Below are 24,918 nucleotides of genomic sequence, written 5' to 3' on the forward strand. Positions count from 1 at the left end.
TATGATTTGAAACGGTTTACATTCTGTAGTAGTTGGGTGCCTTGTTTACTGTGTTTAGTTAAGTTTGCTAATAATTTTGTTTTAGGTCTTTCATGTTGTTCTGAGTTTTTTTGTTTTGTTTTGTTTTGTTTTTTACTTAAGTGATGTATTAAAATCTCCCACCATGCACTGGCTGGGTAGCTCAGTAGGTTAGAGGTTGTCCCCATAGGCCAAGGTTGCAGGTGATTCCCAGTCAGGGCAAATACAAGAATCAACCAATGAATGTATAAATAAGTAGAACAACAGGTCTGTCTGTCTGTCTGTCTCTCAAATCAATAAAATTAAAAAAAAAAAAAAAAGCATCTCCTACCATGATTGTAGATTGTCTGTTTCTGTCTGAGTTCTGTCAACTTTTGCTTTATATATTTTGGTGCTATATATTAAGTGAATACAGTCTTATATATCTCTGATGAATTGACTTATCATTGATATTTATTTATATTATATTTAATTTATACTTTATTCATTTTTAGCAGTGCCTTTTGCCTTAAAGTCTGCTTGATCTGATACCAGTATAGCTACACAGCTTTGATTTACATGTTCTTTTTCTGTCTTTATTACTCCTTAAATAGCATATAGTTGAGATTTTTCATCCAGTTTGTTGGTCTTTATATTTTACATAGTACACTTATCCCATTACCTCTAACATTTGATGTACTTAATGGAATATATTGGTTCTATATTTATCATCTTACTAAGTCCTTTATATTTGTTTTTCTTACCTCTCTAACCATGTTTTAGATTGTTTGATTTTTATTATTAACATTTTTCCCTCCTTCCTTGAGCTTGGAAGTTAGGTACTTTTTCACTTACTTTTTAGTGTTAGAGACTTTTAACATGAATCTTTGAACTGTCACTCTTATAATGTAACCATTTTCCCAGACAATGCAAAGACCATTGAATATGTGAATAATATTTACCGAGTTCTCAATTTATATTTTATTGGTCTCATTTATTTTAATTTTCTATTTTTAACCCCCCTAATAGCTCATTATTTTTACAGTCTTTAGGTTAACCTATAGTCTTAGTTTTTTTTGTGTGCTTAATTTCTTCCAGCATCTCTGACCTTACATATGGGATCATTTCTTCCTTTCCGAAGAACTTTTAGACTTTCCTTTAGTAACAGTCTGTTAGTGAGACATTCCATTTTTGCTTTTCTAAAAATATCTTTTTCTCATCTATATTCTTGAAGGGTATATTTACTGAGTGAGGAATTCTTCGCTGAAATTTTATTTAACACTTTGCAAATATGTATAATGTCTTGGCTTTCATTATTTCTGTTGAGAATTTGGGTATGAGCCTAAATTTTTTATGTGCCTTTGGTTTTCATCAGTTCAGTTATGATGTGGCTAGGGTTGATTTCTTTGTATTTATCTGCCTGTAGAGCTTTATAAATGTTTGGTTTTATGTTTTTATCATTTTTGGAATGTTATGAGCCATTATTTCCCCTCAGGGATTCTGGTTATGCCTAGATAGTCCTTCTTACTATATCATTGCATTGCAGTTTTTTCCTCTTTTCCGTATTTTTCACCTTATTGAGCCTCCATGGTTCATTCTAGATTGTTTCTTCTGATCTGTCTTCTGGTTCATTAATTTTCTCCTTAGGCTATATTTTCTTTCCTGTATTTTTCAGTTTTAGAATTTCCCTTTAACTAATGGTCTTTATTTACTTTCTTAAAATTACAATCTCATCTTTTGCTACTTGGATGTTGGAAACATAGTCATTTTTAAATTTTGGTTTTATAATTTCAGTGAAAGCCCTGTGGGTATCTATATGCTGTCTGTCTTCATGTGCATTGTTTTCTCATGTGCTTTGTTATTTTTAAATATTATGCTAGATATTATACTTGTAAAACTGTAGAAATAATTTGTGGTCAAGGATGGTATTTACTTTTTCCAGAAAGAATTTCTATGTACATCTACCAGGAGTGAACTAGCAATATAGAATCATCATATTCAAAATTTAGAATTCAGAGAATCAAGAAGTGTTCTGCCAAGAATGGGAGAATATTTCTAGATTCTGTTTATTTCCTGTTTATCCTTACTGCTAGGATGCAGTTCTTCAGGGTGCCACCTCACAGTAAGGGTATTACCCAATGTCTCTCTACCTTGCTCTCCTGAATCCTTGGTAGGCTTGAACTCCCAATACCCCTAATGGCTGAGGGGCTAGTAAAAACACTGCTCAGCCTTTTAACTCCCTCATCCAGAATCAGAACATGACCCCCAGGGAGAAGTACTAAGGATTATGTTTATCACCCTGAGTTTCTGTCCTCTCTCAGACCCTGGCTTTGTAATGTTTTTCTTTTTTATTGGCTTATGTATGGGTTAGGCACTAAATTTTCACTGTTAAATACCAGTAGTCTTTGTAGCATGTAGACACTTTGCATTTATGACACATGAAAATGTTAATTTGGAATTAATGATACAGTGTTGCTGCCTTATTTGTCTTCAAGGTCTCTTATCTTGATGGAAACCTCATTTTTAATTTTCATTTATTTTAAATTCTCTTGTTTTTCTGAAAGAAGGAAACACAGTGCATATAGAAGTAAAAGAAAACCCCGAAGAAGAGGAGGAAGAGGAGGAGGAGGAAGAGGAGGAAGAAGAAAGTGAAGAAGAGGAGGAAGATGAAGGAGAGAGTGAAGGCAGTGAAGGTGAAGAAGATGAAGAAAAGGTGTCAGATGAGAAAGATTCGGGGAAAACGTTAGATAAAAAGCCAAGTAAAGAAATGAGCTCAGAATCTGAATGTGATTCAGATGATGATCGAACTAAAGAAGAACTAACTTATGACAAAGCAAAGCGGAGGATTGAGGTATTTCTTTTTCCCTTTCTCTTTGCTCCTTTCCTAGACAGTCCTCTTTGGTTGCTAGAACTGTATTCTACAACAAAGGCTTTTTATTGATAACAGCACTTTTAAAAATATAGTCTCAGAATAGTATCTTGTTTAGTTTTTGTAGGTTAAGACATAGTAGGTCTGTCACTGTTGTAATCCAAGAACCTAACTCCCTTAACCTAAGTGAGAACGATGACTGCTTCATCACATTTTTCTTGTGTTCTCAAAATTTTAACGTGCTCTTTGAGTGATGGTTTCTAGGTATGCAGAGGTATTCTGAGCATATGCCCTCTACTTAAAAACATTAGTTGTTTATGTTGCATATTTAAGTCACTACGAGGCATCTGATCACTTAAATTGTTTAAATCTAGTGGGTTAATGAGCTTCTATTTATTCAAGTGCACATACCTAGGAGACTTAGTATATTTTTCCTGTTTAATTCAGTAGATGTCAAGAGAAAGTTTTTTTAAATTATGTCAGCATAAATAATATACTAAAAACTAGTTTGCTTGAGGAAGCTGAACTATTTTAAACCTAAAAACTATTTTAGCTTTATTTTTTTGTGAGTAATTCTAATTTTTCAATTTTTTGTTTTAATACCTGAATATCAGTGTTTGCCTTTTCCTTCTATAAAGTCTGGATAGGGGTACATTTTTTGAATTTCTAAAGGAGTAAGAGGGACTGTTGTAAATTGGTATTTCTTAACCCTGGCACTGTTGACAGAGACGTCTTTGCTCTGAGGGCTCTCCTCTTTATTTTGGTATGTTGAGCAGTGTCTCTGTCCTACCCACTCACTAGGTCCCAGCAGCATTCCCCTCCCTTCCCCTGGTTGTGACTCTGCTCCTTCCTGTAGCACCCACCCACCCAGCCAGCTTCCTTGCTCTGTACCCAGGTGTTAAGAGTTTGTTGTGTGTTCGAAGATATAAAAACAAGCAAACAAAATGTGTATAAAGCAGAAAGTAAAAGTTCCTCCATTATCTCACTCCTCTGACTTGTTTGTAGTGCTGTGTATTCAACTTTTTAAAATGTTTAATTGAAAGTAAGTTATATAATAAAATTTGGAGAGACATTTTTCCCACATAATAATATGCTATGGACCTCTTAGCTCAACATATTTTTCAGCAGCTTTGTTGAGATATGCTTTACGTTCCATCAATCTGTTTTAAGTGTATAATTCATTGACATTTTGTAAATTTACAGTTGTACAACCATCAACACACCTTAATTTTGGAATATTTTCCTTAACCCCGAAAGAATCCTTGTGCCAGTTTACAGTCATTCCCCATTGCTAGCCCCAGGCAACTACTAATCTACTTTGTCTCTACAGAGTTTTCTTTTCTGGATATTCCATAAAAATTCATTCCTATAAAATGTGGTCTTTTGTGCCTGGGTTATTTTACTTATTTTGTTTCTTTATGTGGTAGTTATGTCAGTACTTTGTTCCTTTTTATCGCCAAATAGTTTTGTTATATAAATATACCATATTTTATTATTAACCATCAGTTAAGGGACATTTGAGTTGTTTCCACTTTTTGGCTGTTATGAATAGTATTGTTATAAACATTTCCATATGAGTCTTTGCATGGAAATGTGTTTTTATTTCTTTTGGATATATTCCTAAGGGGTGAAATTGATGAATAGTATGGTGGATTGTGTTTAACTTTTTCAGAAACTGCCAAAGTATTTCGCATAGTGGCTGCACAATTATAGCTTGCCACCTGTTGAGGGTTCTAGTTTCTCTACATTCTCACTAATACTTGTTATTGTCTGTCTTTTAAATTACAGCCATTTTAATGGATGTCAAGTACTTTGTCTTACTTGTGGTTTTAAATTGCATTTCCATAATGTCAAGCATTTCTTCATGTGCTTTGGCCATTCCTATATAACTTTATTGGTGAAACATTAATTCAAATTTTTGTCCATATTTTAAAATTTTGTAATTTGACTTTTTATTATTGAGTTGTGTTTTCTCTCTCTCTTTTTTTTTTTCATATTTTCCCCATTGGTTGTCAAATAATATTTAGTTGAAATACTTTCCTTTGTAGTTCTTAACTAGCTGGGCATTCCACTCCACTGCCATTGATACCACAGGAGTGGCAGCCGTAAACATTGCAGCCCACAGATTGAGCGGTTCCTAGGATCTCTTTAATAGTTCCAGAGAGATCTCTAGAGCTAAAGATTGGTGCCGCATCTGTCGGACAGTGTTGACGATCTCATTAGAAGTGATATTTCCACTGTGTTTAATTTTTTGGGTTTTTTTGCTTCTTTCGGTCTCTCGGTGGTTCTTTTGAGAGCCTGTCTGTTCATTGTAATTCTTAGACCCTTCCAATCACCATTTGCTTTGGTGATGTCATCACCAACCTTTTTTGGAGACAGGCTTAGGGGGCCGATCTTGGGGGCCAGGGCAGACAAGGCACTGACTTCCTCACCCATGAACCTTAGCTATATGACTTCGGTCACACTGGGGTCAAACATCAGTGGCATGTTGGAGGCAGCTGGTGTTGGATGAGCACAGATTCCAGATGACCGTAGAAAGTTACACTAGGCCTCCACAGAGCCCAAAGCCTTTTCATTTTTTAATGGTTTCTTGTGAAATGCATAATTTTTAAATTTTCATAACATCCAGTTTATCAGTTTTTTTTTCATAAAGCATGTTACTGGTGTTGTATTGAAGAAATGTTTGCCTAACCCAAGGTCATGAATATTTTGCTCTATTTTCTTATAAAAATTTATACTTTTAGTTTCTTATATTTTTCGCTTGATGATTTAAGATAATCTTCATGTATGATGTGAGGGACTAAACTCATTCTTTATGAACGTAACCAGCATCACTGATGGAAAAGGCTGCTTTCCCCATTGAATTGCTATGGCATCTTTGATAGATCAATTGATTGGAAATGAGAGGGTTTATTTTTGGACCTTTAGTTCTGTTTCATTCATCTGCTTGTCTGTTCTTATGCGAGTACCACACTAGTGGCCTTGGTTACTTTAGTTTTATAGTAAATTTTGAAGTGGGGAAATGTTAGTCTTCCAGTGCTCTTCTTCCTTTTCAAGATTGTTTTGGCTATTCTAGGTCACTTGCTCTTTCAGTTACATTTTAATGTCAGCTCGTTAATTCTGGCAAAAAGCTAACTTATATTTTGACAGACATTGTATTGAATTTATAGATTAATTTTAGGGAGAATTACCATCTTAATAATATTGAGTCTTCTAATCCATGGAAAGAAGCTCTCTTTTCATTTATTTAGAGCTTTTAAAATTTCTTTTAGCAGTGTTCTATAGTTTCCACAGTACAGGATTTGTAATTTTTTTGGTTAAACTTATTTATTTTTAAATTTTTACTAAGTATTTTATTGTTTTTGATGCCATTGTGAATAGAATCATTATTTTTAATATTTTTCATTGCTAGTATATAGTTTTTTTGTAGATTAATCTTGTATCCTGCAACTATACTAAATTTTTTTTTATTCTAATAATTTCTCATGGATTCTTTAGAATTTTCTTTATTCAGTGTCATGTTATCTATCAAAGGATAATTTTAATTCTTCACTTTCGGTCTCATTGCTGCTTATTTCTTTTTCTTGCCTAATTTCCCTGGCTAAAACAATGCATTGTTGAATGGAAGTGGTTAAGAGCAGACATACTTACTTTCCTTGTACCCAGTCTTTGGGAAGAAAAGCATTCAGATTTTAACCATTAACTATGTTAGTGGTAGGTTTGTGATAGCTACCTTTTATCAGTTTGAGGAAATTCTTTTTTTTTTTTTTTTTCTTGGTTTGTTAAGATGCTCTATCATGAGTAAATGATGGATGCCTTTTGTATGTCTATTGAAATGGTTCTTTTTCCTTTTCAGTATTAATGTATGCTGTATTACATTAATTGGTATTCAAAAGTAAAACCAAACTTGCATTTCTGGAACAAATCCCACTTGATCATGGTATATATTCCTCTTTATGTGTTACTTGATTTGGTTTGTAATATCTTGTTGAGGATTTTGTGATCTATACCCATGAGTGATATTTACCAGTAGCTTTCTCATCATATAATGTGTTTGTCTGGCTTTGGTGTCATTTTAATATCAGCCTCTTAGGATTAGTCGGGAAGTGTTCCCTCTTTGTTTTCTGTGAGAGTTTGTGATTATATTACACAGTTTAAAATGTTTGGCAGAAGTTACTAATAAAGCTTTTTTTATGGGGAGATTTTAAAATTACTGATATAATTTACTTATCATGTTTTTTTTAATCTTGTTCTCAGTAATTTTTGTCTTTCTCATAATTATTATGTTTTACTTCATTTGTGAACATAAAGTTGTTCATTACAGTATCCTACAATCCTGTCAGTTTCTATAAAGTCAATAGTAGTGTCTCCTCTTTTGATTCTGATTTTGATGATTTGTGTCTCTTTTTTTTTTTTTTTTTTTTTTTTTTTTTTTACCTTTAGTGTAGCTGGAGTTTTTCCATCTTTTTGATCTTCTCAAGACCCAGTTTTTGGTTTTATTTTTCTCTGTTTTTCTGTTTTCTCTTTAATTGATCTTTTTATTCTGTTCTTTATTATTTTCTTCCCTTTCTTTTTTTTTTTTAGTTTCCTCACTGGCTAATTTTTTGAGAATGATAAATTACTGATTTGAAATTTTTTTTTCCTTTTCTAATACTACATATGCATTTAAAATGACAAATCCCATAAATTTTGGTATGTGGTTTTCGTTTAGTTCAAATATTTTCTGATTTCCTTTACTGTTTCTCTCTTGACCGGTGTGTTATTTAGAGGTATGTTGTCATAATTTACAAATGTTTGTAGATTCCATTAATTTCCTTTTGTTGTTAATGCTAAATTCTGACTGTTGTGGTCAGAGAACATACTTTGTATAATTTCTGTCATTTAGAAATAAAAGTTGTCTTATCCCTTAGTATGTGGTCTCTTCTGGAAAATCTTTCCTGTGCCCTAAGGAAGAATGTGGATTCTGCTATTGGTGGGTCTGGCGTTTAATTAGGTCAGTTTTGTTAATAGTGTTGTTCACAGTTCCTGTATACTTGCTTATTTTATATGTAGTTTTTCTGTTATTGAAAGTGCATTATTGAAGTTCCTAACTTATGTTGAATTGTATACCTTAGTAACATTTTTTTTTTGGTCTGGAGTTAACATAGCTACTCCAGCTGTCTTATGTATGTTACATCTTTTTCAGTCATAACCACTTTCAGTCTGTTTGTGTCTTTGAAGCAAAAGTGTCTCCATGGCAGCATGTAGGTGAATTTTGCTGTTTTACCAAGGTACACAATTTGCCTTTAAGAGTATTTAGTTGATTCACATTTAAAATATTATGTATATGGTTGGATTTTCTTTTCCCTTTTTGCTATTTGTTTTTCTACATATTGCATGTCTTCTTTTTTTAAGTTATTTTCTTAGTGGTTGCTTGAGGCATTACAAATATGTATCTTACCTACTGTAGATTATTAGTAGCTTAATTGTAGTAAAATGCAGACTTCTAATATACATCCATTCTTTCCACCTTCCTTTGTGCTGTTATTGTTATATATGTTTATAAATGTTCTATTCCCCTTAAAACAGTGGATGTTATTAATGTCATATTTGGTCTTATATCTTTTAAATAAATTAAGAGAAGAAAGGAGAAAATATATTTGTAGCATCTTAATATTAACTTAAATATTAACATTTCTAGTATTCCTCATTTCCTTAGATGGATTATTTCTGCCTTTTTTTGTTGTTGCTACAATAAAGCTCTAGTTCCTCCCTCACCTTGCCTTTTGGGCCCTTTGTAAGATTTATTACACCTTTTTATATAATAAGCTTAACCATACAACCTTAAAATTATTTTGTGAAGTTATCTTTTAAATCAGTTAATCAAAGAAAATAAAAAGAGGTAATGTTTACTGTCTTTTGTATTTACTATATAATGACCTTTGCCATTGCTCCTTATTTCTTCTTGTGGCTTTGACTTGTCACCTGGTGTCATTTCATTTCAGCCTGATGAACTTCTGTGGTATTTCTCATCATGCTGATCTTAGCCTTTTTAAATTTTGGAATTGTTTATTTCACTTTTATTTTTTAAGGAGAATATTGCTGCATGCAGAATTCTTGCTTGACAGGTTTTTTTTTTTTTTTAATTCCTGTTTAGCCATTTGCTATGTAATTCCAGTGCCTTCTGGCCTTTATTGCTTCTGCTGAAAATTAAGCTATTAATCTTATTTGAGTTTCCTTGTATACATTGAGTGATTTTTCTCTTACTGTCAAGATCTTCTTTTTGACCTTGACTTTTAACAATTTAACTATGATGTGTCTAGGTGTGGATATCTTTGTAATTATCCACATAGAGTTTATTGAACTTTTAGATATATAGATCAATGTTTTTCATCAAAATTTGGAAATTTTCTGCCATTATTTATTCAAGTGACTTTTCTTCTGGGACTCCTTTTATATGTACCTTGGTATTCACAGGTCTATTGAGGGTGTAGAGGGTTTTTTTTTTTCCATTTTAATTTCTTGCCAATATTCAGATTACATAATCTCTATTAATCTGTCTTTAAGTTCTTTGATTCCCTTTCTTCCACTAGTTTATATATGTTGAGCCCTTTTAGTGAATTTTTAAATTCCTGGATTTTCATGTGTTTTTTATAATAATTTATTTCTACTTACTGATATCCTCTGTTGATAAGTCATTTCTTTTCTTTAAATGTGGTTCCCTTTAGTTATTTTAACATTTATAAATAGCTGCTTTCAAGTCTTTGTCCGCTAAGTCCAAAATAGAGACCCAGATTCTGTGGACCATTTTTCCCCTGTGTTTTTATATATTTTTTTATATATCTATATATAGTCACTTCTTCCTGTTTCTTTGTATGTCTTGTAAATATTTTTTGACAAGTGGACATCTCAGAGAGTATATTACAGCAAATCTGAATTCTATTGGTTCCCTAGAAACATGGTGGTTTTAGCTCTGTTTATTAGCTTAGTGAATCATGTGAACTAATGCTGTGGAGTCTTTTGCTTTCTTTTCAGTTTTTTGGTTCATTTTTTAAATCTTGTTTTTATTTTTAAGCCTAGGTCTTGTGCATGGGTTAGCTTATTTTAGTGGTCAGCCACATGACTTGTCGGTTGATTGTGCTTATTAACCTTGAGTCAGGAAGGCTTCCACCATTTGCCAGTGGATCTGGCAGTTTCCTAGTCCACTCTGGTTTTCACTATGCATTCACAAGGCTTGTTGTTGAGCCGGGAACAAGTAACTCACTAAGGACCTCTCTGGTCTCTTCTGACAGCCTTGAAAGGGAGCACAGCCTTCTAGACCACCAGATAAGTAGGATCTTAGCATTGCCTACTTTGTCTTAGTCAAAAGACCTTGTTAAATTTCTGACTGATGTTCCAGGTTATCTCTTGCTCCCCTAGTAGTATTAAGACCGTATCCTGGTTGTGATTTTAGGCTCGTTTCTTTGTTTGCCATTGAGATGCCTATGGTTTTTGACAGTGCCCTAAGGCATGGAATCGCCCCTCTTACCGCTTCTATCCTATGGAGCAGTGGGAGTGAGAGGAGTGTGATGGTGCCACTCCAGACTAAACCTGCACAGGCTTCCTTGCTCTTACTAATGGTCAGTTGACTTTCTTGAGTTAAATGTTTCTCAATTTGTTACTTGCCTTTGGCCAATTTCTAGAAGCTTTAAGTGGTTGATTTGACTCTTTTGTCCAGTTTTTTCTTTTTAGGAAGAGGATTTGCTGAGCTCCTTTATCATTCAAGAAGTCCTGACTCAACACCACCTTAACAGCCACATACTGTATTCCATTTTATAGAAAGATTTTATTTTAACTTTATATTGATTTGCTTGGACTACCATAACAAAATACTACAGGTTGGGTGGCTTAAACAACAGAAATTATTTTCTGACAGTTCTTGAGGCCAGAAGTTCAAGATTAAACTGACAGCAGGTTTGTTTTCTGGTGATGGCTCTCTTCCTGGCTTGCTAATGGCTGCTTTTTCACTGAGTCTTCAACTTGGCCTTGATTTTTGATTTTTCTTGTAAGGATACCAGCCCTGTCAGATTAAGGCCCCACCCTTGTGACCTCATTTAACCTTTATTGCATCCTTTGAGGCCCTGTCTCCAAATACAGTCACATTTGGGGGTTGGGGTTTCATTGTATGAATTGGGAGAGATAGATTTTAGTCCATAACAAACTTCAAGATTCTCAAAGCTTGCTAGGTATTATTTTCTGAAATACACTCCAGACTTCTTAAGTAGGTCCATTGTGGATAGTGTCTCTACCTACATGATTATATGCAACCACATAGGTATCATGAGCCTGGAGTTTTGAGAACACTTCATGGTGAAATTCCCCCACCAAAGAAGATTAAGTGGTTACTAATTTTCACTATTATAAACAATACTGCAGTGAACAAACACTGTTGTACACATGCATCTTTATCTCCTTGTCCTGTCATTGCTTAGAGACAGAATTTGAGTTAAAAAATATACTATTTTGCCTTTCAGAAAATTTTAACACTTCACCAAGTATGGGAGGGAAGGAAATTTTCAACCGTATCCTATCTTAAGGTTATAATGTTTGCATTCCAGTCGTACATACGGTGCCGCTCTTGTATACTGCTCTTTACTAGTAAATACTTGCATCTCACTTTAACATTAAAGCTTTTTTATTCCATTTTCTACAAAAAGATCCAATGTCAAGTGGTAGAAATAAAAATAAAGAGTTTCTATAAAAATGGTTTTTAGTTGTAAAATAGTGTTGTAATTGATAATACTTCAGAGTTTGGATGAAAGTCTTATCTCATTTGAATGCCAGCTTGGTTGTATGTGAAAGGTTGTTATTTGAAAGAACTGCTGGCATGTGTTTTTGTTCGGTTTTCAGAAAGTTAAAGTGCTTAGGTAAATGCTACAGAGAATGCATTGTGGTTCAAGGACAGACTTTCTCATGCTTGGTGGTAGGTTAGGAAAGTCAGAAATGCCATTGGATGTCTTAGGCTGAGGCTTAGGTAAACTTTTTGCTAATTGAAAGGCTTCATAAGTGTGTACTAGACAAAGTTTTGAAATAAATTGCTTTAAAATGTTTTACAACTCTGAAGTTCTAATGAAATGTTTTGAATGAAAGAGTATACCTCTTTTTATATAACCCCCACATAAGGTAGAGGTGGTACTGTATAGTAAATGTGACAGGAAGATCAATTTCTTTTCTGTTCATTCTGTTCCATTAAATTAGCCATGAGCAGAAGTGTTCCAAGGTTTGAGCCAGTGCGTCACATTATTCTTACTCATAAACACTGCTACTCTGAAAGCTACTCTAACCAAGTTTCTCCTTGTTCAAAGGTACTGTGATGGGAATTAGATTATAAAGCTCACATTGTAAAATGTAAAAGTGTAGTAAATCAACAAAGACCTTGATGATGTAGCATTCTCTTGCCAAGGCAAAATAATTTAAAGAAAAATAATGATAGGGTTTGAAATAATATTTGAGACCTTTTCCTTCCTAGAAACGGCGACTTGAACATAGTAAAAATGTAAATACGGAAAAGCTGAGAGCTCCTGTTATATGTGTACTTGGACATGTGGACACAGGGAAGACAAAAATTCTAGATAAGGTAAGAAAATACTGTTAGGCATTGATGTAACTTTTAAATAAGTGATACCTTATAAAAAGCTAATACAAACTATAGCACATATATGCGATTCTCTTTACAGTAAATAAGTTACTACTTTCGTACTACTTTTGCTTCTTTTGCATTTTGAAATACAAATCTCAATCTGCTGTCTTATCCCAGCTCCGTCACACACATGTACAAGATGGTGAAGCAGGTGGTATCACACAGCAAATTGGCGCCACCAATGTTCCCCTTGAAGCTATTAATGAACAGACTAAGATGATTAAAAATGTAAGTATACTGTACTTCATGTGTTTTAATATCTTAAAAAAAGATATAAACTTTTAAACATAGAAAAAAGAACAGAATAGTATACAGACTTATATGTTCAGCATTCATAATTAACGTATATGCCATTTTGCCCTATTTTGCTTCAGATCTTTCTTTAAGCAATGAAGCATTCCATATTGTAGGGCCCTTCACATTGCATTTTCTTTCCTCTTGCGCCAAGAGGCCAACAGTCTTCGGAAGTTAGAGTATACTCTTCTCCATGTTTTAACACTTTTACATAGATCTCCACGTTTTAAAATTGAGTTTCCTCCTTCACTCCTTGTTCCTTCTATCAGGTTAATTATATGTATTTTTATCTAATTTTCTGTGTTCTAGAGATATTCCATTTTTGCTAACTGTAACACAAAATCACGTAAGATTGATACAAAGTTTTATGAATCATTGTGATTAATGCAGACACCCTTTGTGTCACCCACGTTAGGGGATGGAACCCTGCCAGTTCCTCAGAAGCAATCTCTGCCCCTTTCTAATCAAAGCCTTCTTCCCCCCAGGAGCAATTTACAAGTAATCTCTACCTTTTATTGTGTTAGTGGTTGCAGAATGTTGATATTCCAGTCCCCTTATCCATCTTTATTTATTGGATTACTTTTGTAGAGAAACTTTTGTGGAGAAACTATCTAATCTACTGTTCTGTTACTCATTTTTGTTACTGTGTATGGGAAAGGCAGAATAAACATCTGATCTTTTATCTTTATTTACCAGATTTTAAGATAGCAGCCAATTTGTCTTGCTTGGTTTTGTATTATTATAAACTCTTGAATTGAAATGTATTTACTGTGTTTTAATCTATTTTAGTTATATTGTACTGAGAGAGTCTTATCTTTGCCCTGTGGTTGGCTTCTCAGTCTTTTTTGATACAGTAATGTTATTACGTGCTAGCATCTCCCTTTGTCCCGTATTAGTCTTAGTTCTGTATGTAGAAAAGATCTATGAGCCTGTCTCTCCAGTTTCTGTTTTGTGTGCTTGTGTTTTACGAAGCTTGTTTACTGATCTATTCCTAGGGAAGAAATAATGGCAATAATATTCCTTCAGTTTTTTGAATATTGAAGAGTTACTTGTGGCCTCCATCCTGGAAAGTCAGTTGATTACATATAAACGGCTTGATTCACATTTTATTTCCTTAAGTATCTTAAATTACTCCAATTTCTTCTCACATAGAGTATTGCCTTTCAGGTTTGATCACTAGCAGGTTTTCATCTTCCTAAAAGTAATACGGTCTTTTTTCATGTTGATGTTGGTTTTTCTGGGTCAGTTTTCCAGTGTAGTGGTCTTCAATTTAAGGATATAGTTTAAAATCTTTATTTTAGTGTTGTGGGGTTCCGCCCGCAGAGCCCCTTGTCCGCCACGGAAGAGAATAAGTCTACCAAGACCTGATCTGCTTGGGGAGGAAAGGTGGCCGATCTCTCAAAGGAGAAGGGCCAAGAGCCTTTTCCTCTATGGGCTTTTATTCGGTTCATTTTGCACAGGAATACAGGTAAAGCTCATCAATCATTGTCAGGCAGTAAGGGTCAAACAATAGATAACATATAGAGAACTTTGAGGGCTTATTCTGAGTTACTGTCAGTTAGTTAAAGGGCTATAAAACTTTGGGAAACAAACTCATTTCAGGCCTGGACCCTTATCATTTAAGCTGAGGGTATAAATAAACAAAGCCGGTTTCACAGGATTTTATGCATTCTTTCTTAGGCCTGATTCCCTAGGGAATCTGCCCTTTCTAGCACAGGACTGCACCGCCCTCTGTCATTGTTTCCGGCTTAAGTCAGGGAGGGGAAGTAAGGCAGTGAAGAGATTAGGAGACTTGCAGACAGAATGAGGACTCAGGCTATGTCTAAGCCGAGGGGCGAGGGTCCATCACTCCCTTTTCCTATAGCCCCCCCGCCGCCAGTCCTTCCCTGTGGGCCTTTTTTGACCATGCCTGACTTAGGTCGTTCCTCCCTTGAGGAATCTTACCCATCATTGACTAACTGGTCAGGCTCAGGGCCAAGCAAGGTGAAGTAAAGTGGGCAGAGATGGCACCCCTGCCAGGGAGATAAGCTTTGTCTCCTTAATGGCTTATGGTCCCAAGGTCTCTGACTCAGCCTTAACCATGGGGGTTTACAGCTCCTGAAACCAGGCAGGGCGGTTCCCAACATTTTAGGACAGTTTTCTTGAATTGCAGTTTTTCAAATTTCTAATTTAAAATTTCTTCTGGTTGTATTTTACCTGTTATTTCTATGTCATTGGGGAGTTTATTTCACCAGTTGTCAAAATACATTTAACAGCGTGTTCCACCAATTGCCAGAACTTGAAATCGGGTGTTATTTTAGAACATAGTTAAAGAGCATGATTTTTTATTTACTTTTTTTTATTTTTAGAGAGGGGAACGGAGGGAGAAAGAGAGGGAGAGAAACAGTAATGTGTGGTTGCCTCTCATGCGCCCCTTACTGGGGACCTGGCCTGCAACCCAGGCATGTGCCCTGACTGGAAATCGAACTGGCGACCCTTTGGTTTGCAGGCTGGCACTCAATCCACTAAGCCATGCTAGCTAGGACTAAAGAGCTTGATTTTTATTAGGCCTGTATTGAAGTTGAAGTTCTCTGGGTATTCTTTATAAGACAATTACACGGGTTTGTATTCCAGACACTGAAGTGGAAATAATTATGGTACTCAGTGAATGTTGATTTAGGATCACCAGGATGCAAATTTGAGTAATTTTTAACTAGAGTGGGAGGGAGGATTTTGGAAAAAATCGTTTGAAGATTGTCAAAAAATACAGATAAGCAAAGTAAAAAATGGTTTGTGCATGGGTGAGATTTGTTGTTTAGTGCTGCTCTTTAGCGTTGTCTTCAAGGACAATGTCCCTATCAGGCCTGTTGTAATGTTTTGGTTCTTTTATGTACTTTTATCCAGAAAATCAAATGTTTATAATGTGATTTGAATAAAGCAGAATATGAATTTATTCTTTACTATTTGGGTTGATGTGGTGAATTTTCTTTAAAACATACTGGGGATATTTTTCAGAGTTTAGAATTGTTTATAAAATTGGACCAGAGAAATTTTCCAGATTTCAAGAACAACTTCTTATGTGTCAGCTTTTTATAATCACTCTCAGCTGACCACTCTGTCATTTATTACTAATACTCTGCTCAAATTTAGACTACACCATAGTTTTATGACCTTCACAAAGGGAATTATTTTCTTATTTCAGCTTTTTCTGCAAAATTCCTTTTGCTATTAATGAAAATATGAACTGTTGTGCTTTGCTGGTTGACTATTTTCAAAATAGTTCATTTAGAAAAGGAAAAGGTGATAGTTTAGAGTTTTCATGGCAGAATAAGTGTTTTGTAAAGAAGCTTTTATTGTTTTGGCTCTCTTAATCGCTCCACTTTTCACCTTTTCTAGTTCGACAGAGAGAATGTACGGATTCCAGGAATGCTGATTATTGATACTCCTGGGCATGAGTCTTTCAGGTAAGAGCAAATTGATTCTTCTGTCATCAAGCAAACTGCTTAAAACCTGTGAGTCTAAAAGTTCAGTCATTGAGGTCTGATTAGTCCTTAATCTTTGGGTAGTATTTTGAGGTTTGTGATTATCTGTGATGAATGCAATCCTTCTTTGTGCCTTAATGATTTAGTAGTATTTTATTTGGATACTTACTTTTTATACAGATAAGTCTTTTCTACTTGGAAGAACAGATCTTACCATATACCTGGTCTGTCTCCTGTGAAACCCATTACAGATGGAATTTTATCCAGTTGCCTCTTGGCCACATTCCTTAGCTCAAAAAAATTGGTTGTTGAAATTGGTGGAAATATAGGAGTTACTTCTAGAACTAACTCATTCCACCTGATGTCAGTTCACTGTCAGATAAGTATTTCGCAAGTGAATGGCTAATGAATGGCACTTGAATTTAATGCATGTACTTCATTTTATTTTTTTGTTTAGTTTTACAAAGAAATTAAAAATTTTAATTTCTTTAATTTCAAGATTTCTACTCATGCATTTTTCCTTCTTTTCAACAGTAATCTGAGAAACAGAGGAAGCTCTCTTTGTGATATTGCCATTTTAGTTGTTGATATTATGCATGGTTTGGAGCCCCAGACAATTGAATCTATCAACCTTCTGAAATCCAAAAAATGTCCCTTCGTTGTTGCACTCAATAAGGTAAGCTCCTTCCGAAAAACTAAATTGTGAAAACATGCTTCTTAATTTTTTGTGATTAAAAAACTGTATCCCAGAATAACTTTCATACATGAATGTACTCATGCTAAGTTCAATGTAGTTTGACAAATTTGTACATGCACATAAGCACCACCATTCAGAATATAGAGCATCTCTTCCCAGAATGTTCCCTCATGTATTTCATATTAAAGGAATTATACAGTGTGTAATCTTTTCATTCTGGCATTTTTCACTACTTGTGTTGTTACAGAATTATCCATGTGTTATATATATCATAGGTTGTTCCTTTTTATTGCTGAGCATATTTCATTATATGAATAATACCACACTTTACCTGTTGAAGGATGTTTGGGTTGATTCTAATTTTAGGTTATTAATGAAGCAGCTGAGTACACAAGTCTTTGTGTTGACATTGTTTTTGTTTACTTTGAGTACATACTCAGGAATAGAATTGCTGGGTCATATGGTATGTGTATATTCAACATTGGGAGAAAATGACACATTTTCCCAAAGGGATTGTACCAGCCATTTTATAGTTTAACCTGCGTTGTGTAAGAGTTCCAATTTCTGCACATTCTTCCTAAGTTGTAGCCATTCTAGTAAGTGTACAGTGCTAAATTATTTTGGTTTAGTTTGCATTTCCATGATGACTGATGGCATCAAACATTTTTTTATGTACTTATTTGACATATCTCTCTAACTTTGTGAAGTACCCGTTTAAAATGCTTTGCTTGTTTTTTTTTTTTTTTTTTTTTTTTTTTACACACCAGACTGTTGTTTTGGTGTTGAATTTTGTCTCTATAAGTCTTATGTATATTACAGATAAACTCTTGTAGTCGAGGTTGGCTTTTCATTTATGATGTGTTTTGAAGAACTGAGATTTCTAATTTAGATCAATTCTGGCTTATGAGAAATTTTCTTATAGTTTGTGTTTCTTGTGTTCTATACAAATAGTCTTTTCTGCCCCAAGTTTGTGAAAATTTTCTCCAGTGTTTCTAGATACCTAATGTTAGATATGTGATGTTTTTAGTTAATTCTTGTGCATGGTATAAGGCGAGGTTCAAAATTTACTTTTTTCCATATGACTCTCCATTTCAAACCCCTTGGTTGAAAAAATTATTCTGCCTCCTTTAATTGCTTTTGAGTCTTTGTTGAAAAGTAGCTGTGTGTATGTTTATTGCTATGTGTCCATGTGTATGGCACCGTTGTCCTGCCTCGATTATTGCCGTTGCAGAGAACTATCTTGACAGCAGGTGGTGGTAAGTTCTTTTAACTTTCTGTTTCTCAAACTATCTTTGGTTACCTTAGGGTCCTTGAGTTTCCAAAGTTTAGAATCAGCTTCTTAGTTTCTACAAAAAGCTTTCTGGGATTTTGATTGGGATTTTATTTAATCTGTAGATAAATTCTGGGAGAATTGACAATTTAACAAGATTGTATCTTCTGATCAATGAGTGTGATATCTCTTCATTTACTTAGATTTTTTTTTGCAATAATTATAGTTCCATTGTTCATGTGTTAGAGATAACTTTTCTAAATTTATTCATAGTATTTCATGGTTTTGATGCTATTGTAAATAGCACTTTAAAAACTTGGATTTCTAATTATCACTTTTATATAGAAATACAGTTGATTTTTATATACTGACTTTTTATCTGTGACCTTGTTAAATTCACTGATTAGACCTATTAGCTTCTTTTGTAAATCATGTGGGATTTTCTGTGTACATGATTATGTTATATGCAAATAAAGGCTGTTATACTTTTTTCCTTACCTGTATGCTTTGTAAATTTTTTTTCATTACTACACTAACTAGACCTTCTAGAACAATGTTGAATAGAAGTGATGATGGACATCCTTGATCTTTCTGGTCTTAAGGGGAAAGTTCTTGGTTTTCAATGTCAGCTGTAGGATTTTTTGTAAATGTACTTTATTATTAAGTTGAGGATTTTTCCTTCTATTCCTAGGTTGCTTTAAAGTGGCCATTAGTATTTTTAATCCTCACCTGATGATGTGTTTACTGATTTTAGAGAGAGAGGAAGGGGTGGGGGGTAGAGAGGGAGAGAAACACCAACGTGAGAGAGAAATACTGATCAGTTGCCTCTAGTGTGTGCTCTGACCAGGGATCGAACCCACAGCCTTTTGGTGTATGGGATGGTGTTCCAACCAACTGAGCCACCCAGGCAGGGCAAGTTGTGTGTGTGTGTTTTTTTCCTTTTAAGTCATGAATGATTGTTGATTTTTGTCAGATGCTTATTCTGTATCTTGAGGTGTTCATGTGGCTTTTCTCCTTTATTCTGTAACAGTATGAGTCACTGTTGAGTTTTTTGGCTTTACTTACAGCAGTGTAAGATTCACAGCAGAATTGAGGGCAGGGTATAAAGATTTCCCATATAGTTCTGCCTCCACACATGCATGGCCTCCCCATTATCAGTATCCCTCACTAGAGTGGTACGCTTGGCATAGTTGATGGACCTACATTGGCACCATTGTCCCCAAAGTCCATAGGTTACATTAGGGTTCACTCTTGAACCCTCTGTGTGTTTGGACAAATGTATATGATATACATCCATCATTATGGTATTACACAGAGTAGTTTCACTTCCCTAAAACCCCCTGTGCTCCACCTGTTCATTCTCCCTCCTTCCATTCCCCAGCAACCATAGATCATTTTGCTGTCTACATAGTTTTGCCTTTTCCAGAATGTCTTATAGTTAGAATCTTACAGTGTGTAGCCTTTTCTGGTTGGCTTCTTTCACTTAGTAATGTGCATTAAAGTTTCATCTCTGTCTTTTCATGGCTTGGTAGCTCATTTCATTTCAGTGCTAAATAATACCTCATTGTCTGGGTGTACCATAGTTTAACCATTCACCCACTGAGGGTTGTTTCCAGGTTTTGGCAAAGCTGTTGCAAACATTGTGTGCAGGTTTTTGTGTGGGTAAGTTTTTAACTCCTCCGCTAAGGAATGTGATAGGACCCTATGGTAAGACTGTTTAGTTTTATTAACAAATTGCCGAACTGTCTTTCAAAGTGGCTGTACCATTTTGTATTCCACCATCTGTGAAAGAGAGTTCATGTTGTTCCACATCCTCACCAGCATTTGGGTTTCGAGGTTTGGGTTTTGGCTGTTCTGATAAGTGTGTAGTGTTGTCTCATTGTTTTAATTTGTGTTTCCCCGGTAACGTAAGATGTAAAACATCTTATAATGTGCTTATTTGCCATCTGTATGTCTTTGGTGAGGTGTCCGTTAAGCTCTTTGTCGTTTTTTAAGTTGGATTCTTGTTCTCTTTATTGTTGAGTTTTAAGAGTTCTTCATATATTTTAGATACTAGTTCTTTATCAGATATGTATTTTTCAGATATTTTCCCCACGGTGTGTGGCTTGTCATCTCACTGTCTTGACTCACCCTTTCACAGAGCAGAAGTTGTTAGTTTTAATGAAATGAGCTTATCAGTTCTGAGTTCTGTATTTTACATTTGGGTCTGTGATCCATTCTGAGTTAATTTTTGTGAAGGGTGTAAGGTCTGTGTATCTTTGCATGTGGCTGTCAGCTTTTTCCAGCACAGATTGCTGCCTACTATTGCTATTTTAAATGTTAAGCTAGCAACCTTGCACTACTGGAATAAACCTTGGTCACGATTAGTATACTTGATCGTGATATATTTTTTCATATATTGCTAGGTTTGATTTGCTAATTTTTATTGCAGATTCTTGTGTTTATGAGGCATTTGGGTATGTAGTTTTCTTATATACCTTATGACTGGTTTTGATATCTGAGTAATGATGGCCTCATAATAGGAGTTAAGAAGTATTTACTTCCTCCTCTATTTTCTAAAGGAGTAATGTAGGAATATTACTTCTTTAAGTGGTTTATAGAATTCATCAGTAGAGTCCACATCATCTTGGAATTTAAGTGGATGCAGGTTATTTAGGTTTTTCATTTTTCTTTTGCAAGTAGAGAAATTAGCATTTCAGAGAACCAGTCTTAGATTTTATTGATACTCTTTATTATTTATTATTATTGGTTATTGATGTCCAGTGTTAGTTATGTTATATCCTACTTTCTCTGTTTTCAGTTTTTCTTCTTTTTCCAATTTCTTAAGGTGGAAGCTTGGATCATTGATTTCATATTTTTTCCCCTAATATAATAAGCATTGAAAGCAGGGGGGTCAAACTCATTTTCACCAGGGGCCACATCAGCCTCGTGGTTGCCTTCAAAGGGGGGAATGTAATTTTAGGACTGTGTAAATGTAGCCACTCCATAACAGTTAAATAAGAGCTTGGTGCTGCCGCCAGGTAGAAACAATGTGCCGGGCCAGATAAAACACGGTGGAGTGCTGACTTCGGCCCACAGGCCTTGTGTTTGCCACCTGTGATTTAAAGGTATGCTTAGTACTACTGTTAAGAGTACTGCATAGACAGGTTATGTTTTTATTATTTAGATAAACATATTTTCTGAATATTTTCATTTAATGTAGAATTCTAGGTTTAAAAGATATTTTTCTTTCATCATCATTGCTTTTTGGCTTTCTCTCTAGTTATTCTTTGTTCTCCTGTATGTAATGTATTGGGTTGGCCAAAACTGAAGCATATAGAGAAGAAAAGATGAAAGGGGAAAAGAAAGAAACTTAAAGTCACTTACGGCACAATATTAAAAGCAGTAACTCAGGTTCTAGAAAAATCCTAGAGTTCTGTCAAACAATTAAAGAAAATGAGAAAAGAGAGCAGAAAAATAAATGAACAGACAATGACCAAGAATATTTAAAAACTTGATTAGAAATTCCCAAATCTAAAAAATATCAAAGTAAACATAAAATATTACATAATCTTATTGATGAAACCCTTTAAAAAGTCTTAAAAGCCACCAAAGGAAAAAAAGATAATGGGTTGGCCAAAAAGTTTGTTTTTTTCCGTAACATGGCTGTAGTAGCTCTTAGTTTTCTTTAACTTCATTCAAAACAATTGTTAGATTGTATTGTGACAGCTGGCATATCAGCATGCATTAAAAAAGTAACTTACCAAAATTGGTGGGTTTTCGTGTGGCCATCTTAATATTGAAGAAGGAAGAAGATAAGCAGCATTTTCAGCATATTATGCTTTACTATTCAAGAAAGGTAAAAACACAAAAAAAGATTTGCACAGTGTATGGAGAAGGTGCTGTGACTGATCGAGTGAATCAGAAGTAGTTTGCAAAATTTCCTGCTGGACAATGCTGCCCGGTTGGGTAGACCAGTTGAAGTTAACAGCAATGGAATCGCAGCATTAATTGAGAAGGTTCAACATTATACCATGCGGGAGATAGCTGACATACTCAATATATCTAAATCAGTGGTTATTGGTGAAAATGAAAAATGTGTCTTTTATTTTATGGAAAAAAACTAAACGGACTTTTTGGCCAACCCAGTACATGAGGAATTTTCTGGAGATTTTTCTCTTAATTAAAGTCCTGAGTGTTACAAATGTTTTAGAGATGTTTTTTATGAAAAAACTTTTCCAGATTGATAGGCTGTATGATTGGAAAAAAAGTCCCGACTCTGATGTGGCTGCCACTTTAAAGAAGCAGAAAAAGAATACAAAAGATGAATTTGAGGAGCGAGCAAAGGCTATTATAGTGGAATTTGCACAGCAGGTAAGAAAGCTATCCCTTCTTTATGAAGAGCCTGTATCATTGAAAAGTTTTTCTTTCATTACATTGTATTTATAATAAAGTTAACACTTTCACTAGTATTGGTTCTGTTCCCCTATTAATGGCAACTGTTGTTTTTCATTATTTTCCCTTTCTTTTGTAAATCAGAAAGGTGATACTTCAAAGATCTCTCTTTATAGTTTGAATGTTTAAATTTGGAAAAAATGAGTTAACTTGGGAAGACACTACTTTTCTGTTAACATAATTAATGCCTTTAGGATATAGATGATCTTTTCTTGAATGTTTATGAGACGTTTCAGAGTGACTAAGCCATTTGCTCACTGAGCTTGTAATTAGTTGTTGCTGTTCTGGATACTGCCTTCCACAGTTTGGTCTTGTGGAATGATTGTGCTTTTTATATCTCCAGGGTTTGAATGCGGCTTTGTTTTACGAGAATAAAGATCCCCGCACTTTTGTGTCCTTGGTACCTACCTCTGCACATACTGGTGATGGAATGGGAAGTCTCATCTGCCTTCTCGTTGAGCTAACTCAGACCATGTTGAGCAAGAGGCTTGCACACTGTGAAGAGCTCAGAGCACAGGTGATGGAGGTAATGGTCAGCTTTTCAGTTTTTGGCCTTTTTTTTTTTTTTTTTTTTAAACTGTTCTTGGGTGGGGGTGTTTACTGCTTTGAGATTTAATGAACACATGGTACATTGTTGCTTATATTTCACAGCTTTTGCAATAATGTCTCTTAGGTTAAGGCTCTCCCAGGAATGGGCACCACTATAGATGTAATATTGATCAATGGGCGTTTGAAGGAAGGAGATACAATTATTGTTCCTGGAGTAGAAGGGCCTATTGTAACTCAGATTCGAGGCCTCCTATTACCTCCACCTATGAAGGAGCTACGAGTGAAGGTAAGCCAAGGTGGTAAGCGGTAACATGTGGGGACTTGTAGTGTTCAGAAATTCTGCTGAGGTCACTTCCTCACTTTGAGAGCTGCTTGGCCTACTACAAACACACCCTTCACTCCTTGGTTTATTCTGGATGTCTTCATAGAGGAGGGACCATCCACGAGCTTGGCAGCGTGTGAAACTACTTACCAACTAAGCTTTTCGTAAAACTTAAAGCGTGTTGTTGTGGTTTTACACTACTAAGTAATTTTTTCATTAACATTTTTTGTTGTGAAATAAAACATTCATACAAAGAAGTATACAAACATTGAAGAAAAGTTTAACATTTTTAGTAAGCAAACAACCAGATCAAGGATGATAACACTGCTGATACCCCAGAAGCCTTCTGTGGCTTCTAGTCTTAGCTCCCTCACTCCCCAAAAGTTAACCATGCTTCCATTTTATGATAGTAACTAATATCCTTGTTTTTTTTTTTCATAGTTTTCACACCTGAGAGTGCACCCCTAAAAACTATATGGGCTTGTGTACGTTCATGGACTTTCTATGAATAGTGTCATTCTTGTTCTTTTGTATCCTGCTTCTTTTAGTCAAAAAATAATGTTAAGATTTATCCACGTTGTTGCAACTATATATAGTTATTTTTCACTGTCGTGTAGTGTTCCAGTGCATGAGTATGTTGTGGTTTATTTGTTCTGTTAATGGAAAGTGTAGGCAAGCGCCAGTTTTAAGGTTTTATTGCCAGAACTGCCATTGCTATAATGTTTTTTCTTCTGGCGCAGTCGCGCAAGTTTCTCCAGGGTGTATATCGGAGTGAGTTGCTGGGGTCGTTACTTAAGCTTAGCTCCAGTTTCACTAGGGAAAGCCATACTGTTCACAGCGAGTGTAGTACGGCATACTTACTACCGCAGTGTCTTAGCATTTCCATTATTTCGCATTTTCTTCAGCTCTGGGGATATTGTCAGATTTTTTAGGATTTTCCCATTCCGGTGGGTGTGTAGTTCATTGTTGTTTCATTTGGCACTTGCCTAATTGAAATATGGTTGGCCGTTATTTTTTTAGCCATTTAAATTTCTTTCTTTGTGAAATGCCCATTGAGCCCTGGCACTGGCTGTCTTTAGCACAGATTTATGAGTTGTTTACATAGTCAGGATACTAGTCTGTTATTGGTCAGTATGTATTTCATCATTTTCTCCTGTAAATTTCTTTTTTTACTTTTTCTGTGGTACTTTGAGAAACAAATACTTGATTTGTTTAAGTATATTTTATTGATTATACTATTACCGTTGTCCCATTTTTTTCTCCCCTTTGCCCCCCTTCCCCCCCACCCCATATCCCCATTCCCTCGAGCAATCCTCTACCTCTTAGTTCATGTCCATGGGTCCTACATTTAAGTTCTTTGACTTCTC

At 35.0% G+C, this 24,918-nt stretch overlaps 1 protein-coding gene across 2 annotated transcripts in view; it reads left to right on the top strand.

Moving 5' to 3' along the window:
• Positions 1-24,918, top strand: part of EIF5B (eukaryotic translation initiation factor 5B) — a 70,657-nt gene that overhangs the window by 37,007 nt on the left and 8,732 nt on the right. Inside the window, exons 10-17 of one of the 2 annotated variants that reach the window (XM_024571850.4) lie at positions 2,562-2,848; positions 12,354-12,461; positions 12,642-12,752; positions 16,194-16,261; positions 16,814-16,955; positions 22,468-22,599; positions 23,024-23,206; positions 23,354-23,515. In XM_024571850.4, coding sequence (XP_024427618.1) covers positions 2,562-2,848; positions 12,354-12,461; positions 12,642-12,752; positions 16,194-16,261; positions 16,814-16,955; positions 22,468-22,599; positions 23,024-23,206; positions 23,354-23,515 — 1,193 coding nt within the window. The remainder of the gene's footprint in view (positions 1-2,561; positions 2,849-12,353; positions 12,462-12,641; positions 12,753-16,193; positions 16,262-16,813; positions 16,956-22,467; positions 22,600-23,023; positions 23,207-23,353; positions 23,516-24,918) is intronic. The other variant, XM_053925217.2, reaches the window with a different exon arrangement.

Source organism: Desmodus rotundus, chromosome 5 (genome assembly GCF_022682495.2).
Source record: "Desmodus rotundus isolate HL8 chromosome 5, HLdesRot8A.1, whole genome shotgun sequence".
NCBI classification, from domain to species: Eukaryota; Metazoa; Chordata; class Mammalia; order Chiroptera; family Phyllostomidae; genus Desmodus; species Desmodus rotundus.